Source organism: Anastrepha obliqua, chromosome 2, assembly GCF_027943255.1.
Source record: "Anastrepha obliqua isolate idAnaObli1 chromosome 2, idAnaObli1_1.0, whole genome shotgun sequence".
NCBI classification, from domain to species: domain Eukaryota; kingdom Metazoa; phylum Arthropoda; class Insecta; order Diptera; family Tephritidae; genus Anastrepha; species Anastrepha obliqua.
In genome coordinates this window covers 101,972,087-101,980,798 of record NC_072893.1, presented here as the reverse complement: position 1 = coordinate 101,980,798, position 8,712 = coordinate 101,972,087, and the positions used below count along the sequence as shown (strand labels likewise).

Below are 8,712 nucleotides of genomic sequence, written 5' to 3'. Positions count from 1 at the left end.
CGCTCCATACTCGATAATTTATATTCAGTTGAGATTATTTGAGTAAAGAACGTTTTAAATTTTTATACTCAGCATAGTCTCCGTTGACGGTAGGCAGCGACCACTTCGGAAGATGCAACGTCGTGCTGACAGATGATGATGTAGCCGCTTCAGAATAATTCATCCTAACAAGTGCATATTCACATCGTACTTTGATGAAGCTTTTTCTGCGCGAAAAACGGAATACATATATTGCAGTTTGTTATATCTATATTTAATGGGTTATAATTCTGAACTACCGAAATTTTTATATAAATCCTTATTAAATAGTGTAAAATTTTTATATTTTTAAATTTTCACAAGGTCTTACAATTGGATTTATATGGTTTTTGTAGGCGAATGACTTATAATTAAATATATATTCTTAAAAATAATATTAAAATTATATAATAAATAAATAAATTGTCAAAGAACAATCTCATTGAACTCAAAAAAATGTACCTTGGAAACTGGGCTAAGACAAGCGAGCAAAAAGCAAGCCTACCTATTTGCTGAGCGTTTGGAAAACACATTTAGCCGTAATAAAGGCAGCGATGAAGTAGAACCCCAGGGAAACTGCTCTGAGTACGCTGAATATATTATTCCAGTCACACCAGGGGAATTTGTCAAAGAAATAAACAAAATGCAGGTTAGAAAGTCCCTAGGATTTGATTTAATCCCAACTGAAGCACTTTGTAATCTGCCTAAAAATTGCATTGTCTATTTCACCAGTTTATTTAACAAGTGCCTCAGCTTTTGGTACGTACCTATATATTGGATATTCGCCATAGTTACCGTGATATCTAAGCCTGGTAAATCACCCAACGAAGTGGTCTCGTACAGCCCAATGTCTTTGTTACCAGTAATGACGAAGCTTTTTCAAAAAAATACTTTTAAAACGTCTACAGACACTCATTGAAAATAAACGCCAGATTCCCATTGACCAATTTGGTTTCAGAGAACCATCGGCAAATGAGCAAGAAACAGCAACATTTGTGGATGACACTGCCATACTTACAGTCAATAATGCCTTAGAAACCGACCGGATGCAACCGGACCGACTAAGGTGCAAGAAGCTGTTAACCTTTTTGCTACATGGGCTTGACTTGAAATTGAATAAGCCACATTTCTTATCCTATCAATCTGCAACAAATTACTTATTTACAATCAAACACTAAGATGGGGTTGGAATTTCGGTGTACAATTTTGGGGATGCGTTGACCAAAAGTACATCACCTCTATCTTCTAAGGATTAGCGACTTTCGTCGAGATCTTGGCATACCAACTGTGTCCGAACTAACGAAACAATTTGCCATAACTCACAAACAGCGACTACAAAATCATGTCAATGATGCCTCGGCTGCATTCTTCTCGAGGGCAATTAAAAAACACAACTAGCTGCAATTGTACAACGCTTCTAAGCAATGTGTTTTAATCTATAATATAAAAATAAGTCGGATTTTCCTTCCTGACGCTATAACTCCAGAACGTACGAACCGATTTCCACGGTTTTGCGTTCGTTGGAAAGGTCTCGGGCTCCGTGAAGTTTATAGCATGTACTCTGCTCAGTTAATTTCATGTGACATTTATTATTATGTACGTGGACCAAAATCATTTGCGCATTAAAAACTGTGAACGGCCACCTATGCCAAACATATCGAGTTTGCTGCAAAACGGTTCTCTTTGGGATTTAATACTTGCGGATTCAGTTGTTTCATCAAATGCGTACCAAATACGAACGCTGTTCGTAATTATCATCACCATATGTTTCCCTTCACAACCAATTTAGTTGTGGAATAAATACAAAGACATATGTGAAGATATCTTGCATCGCTTGCGCATTCGAACGAATAATCCCGACATGCAAATAACCGATGAAAACTACAATGAGGGATTCATTCTGATTGAGGACCAATGCTTGACTATTGGAAACAAGCTACTTATTGAAGTAGGAATGATTGCGCCAAATCGATCGATGCACGATGCATTCAACCAAGAATTAAATCGAGAGCTGCAATACAATGTCGATACAATGCAGGAATACGGTCGAAATAATATGCCGTTGCTGAATGAAAAGCAAAAACAAGTATACGAAACATTAATGCAAGCGGTGGACAATAATACTGGTGGTCTATTCTTCCTGGACGCACCTGGAGGAACAGGGAAAACTTTTGTCATTTCATTGATTTTGGCCACTATTCGATCAAGATGTGACATAGCTTTGGCGTTAGAATCATCTGGAATTGCAGCGACTCTTCTATATGGCAGTCGTACTGCACATTCTGCGCTTAAGTTGCCACTCAATTTAAACACAATTGTTACTCCAACTTGCAATATTTCCCGATCCAGAGCAATGGGAAAATTGTTGATGCAATGCAAGGTCATTGTTTGGAATGAGTGCACAATGGCACATAAGACATCACTTGAAGCACTTAACTTCACACTGAAGAATCTTCGGCGAAATAACAACATCTTTGGCGGCTTGATGATATTGTTGGCCGGCGATTTCAGGCAGACGTTGCCAGTAATTCCCCGTGGAACGCCTGCAGATGAATTGAATGCTTGCCTGAAGGCATCACCTTTGTGGAATAACGTAAAAACATTATCGCTAACCACTAATATGAGAGTTCAACTTCAAAATGATCAAAGTGCTGCACAATTTTCGAAACAATTGTTAGCTGTTGGAAATGGAAAAGTCCCAGTTGATGCGACAGCTGGATTAATTACTCTTACCAACGACTTTTGCCGATTTGTAGACTCTCAATTAGCCCTTATTGAAAATGCTTTCCCAAACGTTAGTGAGAATTATCAGAATTATGCTTGGTTAAGTCAACGAGCAATTCTCGCCGCAAAGAATAATGATGTACACGCACTGAATTTCACCATTCAATCAAAAATCGATGGCGCTTTGGCAAATCCCGATGATGTAGTAAATTATCCAACGGAGTTTTTGAACTCTCTGGAGTTACCAGGATTTCCACCACATAACTTGCAACTCAAAGTTGGTTCATTCATTATAATATTGCGTAATTTGAATCCACCGCGACTTTGCAACGGTACTCGACTTGCGGTGACGGAAAGTACGCAGGTGAAAATGTATGTATTCCTCGAATACCAATGATTCCTACTGATCTTCCGTTTGACTTCAAACGATTGCAATTTCCGGTTCGCCTTGCGTTCGCAATGACAATTAACAAGGCGCAAGGCTTAGTGTTTGCGGGATAAATTTAGAAAATCATTGTTTTTCACATGGACAGCTATACGAGTATCTACGTTGCTCGTTCACCATCCGCTCTGTTCGTGTTAACGTCCTTTTCAAATATAAAACAAAAAATATAATTTTTCTTCATCTTTTAATCCCCAAACGAAATGCTACAAAAAACGAAGCCATCTGGGGGCGAAACGGAGTTCGCCGGGTTTCCTAGTCGTTAATAAAAAATCTAAGCTTGGAAACAAGAATAGCAGCGTAATTTGATATTATTTTCCCGTATTTTTCAAAGCAGATTTAGTGTGAACGTGAGACTGTTCATGTGCTTTTGACAATATAGATTAAAATTAACGAGAAATATGAGTTTCAAAATTTGTCTTTTAAAATGACTTCATACAAACAACATTAGGACAGGTCAGCAACTATATACAGGGTGGACCGACCATACAGCGTTTGATTTTTAAACCACCCATGTTTTTGAGAATGGTAACACAAATGATTGTCAAATATGTTCATAATTTACTTAAAGGTTTGACATTTACGAAATGGGACGCTATACGCTTGAACAAAATTGGGAAATATTGAAAACATATTTCCAAAGTGGTGAGTCTTCTTCTTCTTTTCTGATTTTCACATCGGTGGCTACGTCAATAAGCAAAAGTGTCGGATTTAGGGCTCAGAAAATCCACACGTTACTGTAGAGAAGCAAATGCATCCACAACGAGTCACTGTTTGGTGCGGTTTTGGTCAGCCTATATATTTACATGACGCTATAATTTGCCAATGCCAGATTAATTGCACTTAAAATCGAGCCAGTTGTAAGATTTATTACTTAAAAACAAAATTCACTATCCACTAGTCAAACATTTTAATTTGACTACTCATACTTGCAGCAGCGAATTAGCTACAGTGACGAAAAATCAACCACGTCTAAAGTCAAGCGACAGTTTAGTTAATTAGTCTTTAGACTTCCCTTTCCAATTCAAGTAGATTTAATAATATCGTCTTAGTTTTCAATTCTGGTAGCCCAATTTCCATTTAGATTTAAGATAGGGAAAATGCACCGTTCCGGTATTTCACTAAGGTTTTGTTTTTCTTTTTTAAAAATATCTGTACAAAACTTCCGAATTTCTTAATAGAGATTACAAAGCTCGCAAGAGTGTCATAATATTCCCAAAAAGAATCGATATCTTCTATTTAAGAACTTTCACATCTATTAATTGTTAGTTTTTTTCGCGTCTTCTGTTCGTATTGTTTTATCCGAGCCTCGACCTCAGGTCTGAAGTGCCGCATAAGGCCCTGCACAGGCCACACCGCACCGTCGGCCAAAGCACATATTGTGTGACCTTCTATTTGCTTAGTAACTTCCAATATCATATCGATTTCTTCAATTTTTGCCCTGCCAGAAACAAACCGCTGCATTATTTTATTTATCCAAGCCAGGCCTTCCCGACAAGGTGTGCACTGACCACAGCTCTCGTGCTTATAAAAAGCAGATAGGCGTGCTATAGCTTTCACCACATCCGTAGACTTGTCCATTACAATAATGGCAGCAGTTCCCAAGGAAGTTTTTGCAGCCATAAGGCCTTCAAAGTCCATAATGACAGTTTCAGCCACTTTCTTTGGTATGATTGGTGTTGAGGAACCACCAGGTATAATGGCTAATAGATTGTCCCAGCCGCCTCGTACTCCGCCCCCATGTCGTTCTATTATTTCCTTAAGCGGCATTGATAGTTCCTCTTCAACACTACAAGGTTTATTGACATGTCCCGAAATGGTAAATAATTTTGTACCAGAATTCCGAGTTCTACCAAAACTAGCAAACCACTTCCCACCACGTCGTAAAATAGTAGGTGATACGGATATGGTCTCCACATTGTTAACTGTAGTAGGACAACCAAAGACTCCAACGTCTGCAGGAAAAGGTGGCTTTAATCGGGGTTTGCCAGCTTTGCCTTCCAATGACTCAATTAATGCCGTCTCCTCTCCACACACATATGCTCCGGCGCCGCGATGTAAGCAGACATCAAAGTCGAAACCAGATCCACAAGCATTCTTCCCTAGAAAACCGGCGTTGTAAGCCTCGGCAATGGCCGTTTGCGTGTTGCATGCCTCGTTGTAGAATTCGCCACGCATATAAATAAACGCAGCGCGGGCACCTATTGCACGTCCAGCCAAAAGGCAACCCTCTACAAGTTTGTGAGGACTATGACGCAATATTTCGCGATCTTTACAAGTGCCTGGCTCACCTTCGTCTGCATTCACTACAAGGAACTTGGGTCGGCCATCAGATGGTTTGCTCATGAATGACCATTTTAGGCCGGTGGCAAAACCTGCACCACCGCGACCCCTCAAACCAGAAGTCTTTATTTCATTTACTATCCATTCAGGACCCTTTAGCAATATTTCCCGAGTTTTATACCAGTCACCTTGCTTTAGCGCGCCTTTCAGCCGCCAATCGTGACGTCCATACAGATTTGTAAAAACGCGATCTTGATCTGAGAGGGGCCCAAAAGTGGTCTTGCTTTGAGCTGGAGGAGTCCCAGGTGGTGGCGATTTTGGTGGTTTTGCGCCCTGGGGAGGGACCGGTGTGGTTCCTTTTGTTCCCGCGGGTGGTGGTGATGGAGATTTCGTACTCTGTGGAGGTCCCGGGGGAGTTGCTTTGGTGTCTTTAGTCGGTGGGTTAGTATCTTTAAAACGAAGCTGGAGGACAATCGCAGCCGGGATGTTACTCGAAACATTTCGCAAGAACATTTTTAACTATGACATATTGTTTGTTAGGAAGCTAAATAGTTATATACATAAACACATACATACTTCTCATATGCTTGTATGCTCCAATAACAGGAAGTAGCGCAATTCCAGAACTTTTGTAGGTATATAATTGAAAAATATAAAATAAATGTATCTAATTTTGAAGTATTTATTTTATTTGCTTTTTTTGTGTCTTGAAGCTTTGCCATCTGTCAATCAAATAAGAGCAGCAATACTCGTCTCGTTTCAATTTCTCGAATAATTTTCAAAGGAGAAAAAAGTAAGTTTTAAGTAAAAATTATGTGATATGAAAGTGTGGGTCGGACTACTATGAATGGAAGATCAGGCTCCGTAATTACGGTTGTATATTTTCGTAATGACGATACCATTATTAAAACCTTACTAAAACTTTTCACGCTCGGAAATTAATAAACAAATTGAAATAAAATCAATTCCATCCCCTTCAAAATAATCCCCTCTCGATGAAATACACTTATGCCAACGATTTTTCCAATCCCCGAAACATGCCAAATAGCCCATTTCCGGTATAGTCATCAGCACCTTCTTTGATTCAGCTTTTATCTCCTCAATCGACTCGAACTCGAAACGCGTTTCCCGGAGTGGTCTCTTGAGTTTTGGGAATAGCCAGAAGTCACACGGAGCAAAATCAGGCGAATACGGTGGTTGCGGAACGATATGCGTGGAATTTTTGGCGAAATGGTCACGAAGAACGAGTGCAGTGTGAGACGGTGCATTATCGTGATGCAAAAACCAAGAGTTGTTGGCCCATAATTCTGGTCTTTTTAGACGAATTGTTTCACGTAAGCGACGCATAACGCTCAAATAATATTCCTTATTAACAGTTTGGCCAGGTGGAAGGAATTCATAGTGCACCACACCATGAAAATCGAAAAAAAACTGTCATCATGACCTTTATTTTTGAGCGATTTTGACGTGCTCTTTTCGGTCTGGCCTCGCCTTTAGCACGATATTCGCTTGATTGGTCGGTTGTTTCAGGGTCGTAACCATAAACCCAAGACTCATCTCCCGTAATGATGCAGTTGAGCTTGTCCTGATAGTCTGAAAGCACTGTTTCACACACATCACCGCGACGACTTTTTTCCAAGAAATTGAGAGTTTTCGGTACCAAACGAGATTTGGCCCAAATGGTCTTTCAAAATGGTTCTCACAGATCCGTCTGATATTCCGATCATATCAGTAAGGTCTTTAACAGTCAACCGACGATTTTTGAGCACTAACTCCTTCACTTTATTGACGTGTTGGTCATCTGTTGACGTCGATGGTCGTCCGGAGCGCTCCAAGTCATCAACACGTTCTCGACCCTCTTTGAAGTCTTTGTACCACTTATAAACATTTTTCTGCGACATGGTCGAATCACCAAATGCCTTCTGCAACATGCTAAACATTTCCGCAGCCGAAATTTCATTCCGCAAACAAAATTTGATGGCACTTCTCTGCTCAATCAAATCAGACATTGTAAAAATCGAAAAACGCACTCTTGGTTGTTTGGTAAACACAAGCGTAAATATATTACTGATAATGACATTCACATGAAAAGTGCCCCAGATGTTAGTAACAGTGCTGCCAACTCATGAAAAAAATAACTAGAGCGAAATTTTAATCCCGCGAAGTTTGACAAATAAATTCACCTTACTTTTTGCCCACAGTAGTACCTATATAAAAACTAAAAAAAGTATTTAATGAAACTAAAAGTTGTTTTTGTTTTTTTGTAATGTCAATATAATATTGTAATATTTTATTCGGCTTCAACAGAAAAATAATTTTAAATTTCAAAAAGGTGGCAACTCTTTTATAAATTGCTCTCAAAAGAACTTAGTGTAAGTACGTATGATAATAAAATGTGATTTAAGTTGCTAAATAAATTTTATTTAACTTTTCAAACTGGTGGCTACTCTCGCACCTAAAAAGTTTTTCAAATTAATTTTTTTAACTCTTTAGTTTGATGCTCATATTGTAATTTATACTTCATTTGACCCCAACAGAAAAATGGTAGCAACTCTTTTATAAACTGCTTTTTACATAATTTGGAGTGAGTACCTACTTAAGTTAAGCCGATTTTCCTGAACCTAATAATTAATTTTTCAAAGAGGCTACCTTCTTCTTGCTTGACATCCATATTGTGTTTTATTAGTAAAATTTCATTAAAATGTTTAAATAGGTTGCATCCATGTAAAAAATTGTATTCCTATAAGTAGATCAAAGTTATAAACTATTTTCTTGCTAAATTTTATCTAAATTTGTCCAGTTAACAAATCTATTCACTTACATACTTTCACATTTGTATACTACTTTTAGAATCTTTAAACGCTATTAACTCAAGGCGTATTATATTTGGCAAGATATCCTCAACCTCCGAGCAATTTTCTGCATCATCTCATGATCCATGCTTTATATTTTTCAAAAACTCTGTTCTTCTAGATTTCTTGTTTCTTTACAAATTCCCTTATAAGGTGTTTTTGAGAAGTTCTCTTTAAAAAATTGTACTTCTTTCAGTTCCCCATTCAAGAAAAACGTCTTTAACTGACGTGAAGCCTTAATCTTCTAGAGGCTTGGGAAATTTCGCTGTTTACTGCATTTACTGCCCCGATCAAATTTTCACTTTCAATTGGCTCTATGTAGGCAAGAACCATTTGATGTTGGTTGTTTTAATCTATATAGCCTAAAAAAAGACGCACTGTAAGTCTTATAAT

General features: G+C 38.4%; 2 protein-coding genes across 2 annotated transcripts; one reads left to right on the top strand and one right to left on the bottom strand.

The window, feature by feature from the left end:
- The first annotated feature begins 1,879 nt into the window (after positions 1 to 1,879).
- On the top strand, positions 1,880 to 3,139 carry LOC129238290 (ATP-dependent DNA helicase pif1-like). Its single transcript, XM_054873329.1, has one exon. It carries the CDS (start codon positions 1,880 to 1,882, stop codon positions 3,137 to 3,139), a length of 1,260 nt encoding a protein of 419 aa, XP_054729304.1.
- Positions 3,140 to 4,292: 1,153 nt separating this feature from the next.
- Positions 4,293 to 6,186, bottom strand: LOC129239492 (NADH dehydrogenase [ubiquinone] flavoprotein 1, mitochondrial-like). Its single transcript, XM_054875006.1, has 2 exons — positions 6,044 to 6,186; positions 4,293 to 5,986 (listed from the first exon to the last, which is right to left on the bottom strand). The coding sequence occupies exon 2, from the start codon at positions 5,978 to 5,980 to the stop codon at positions 4,424 to 4,426; it is 1,557 nt and encodes a 518-aa protein (XP_054730981.1). The 5' UTR covers positions 5,981 to 5,986; positions 6,044 to 6,186; the 3' UTR covers positions 4,293 to 4,423.
- Between the last annotated feature and the right edge of the window lie 2,526 nt (positions 6,187 to 8,712).

What these genes read in the sequence shown, in the direction of transcription:
- LOC129238290 (XM_054873329.1), top strand. Translation starts at nt 1,880, where the DNA reads ATGCAAATAACCGATGAAAACTACAATGAGGGATTCATTCTGATTGAG.
- LOC129239492 (XM_054875006.1), bottom strand. Translation starts at nt 5,980, where the DNA reads ATGTTCTTGCGAAATGTTTCGAGTAACATCCCGGCTGCGATTGTCCTC.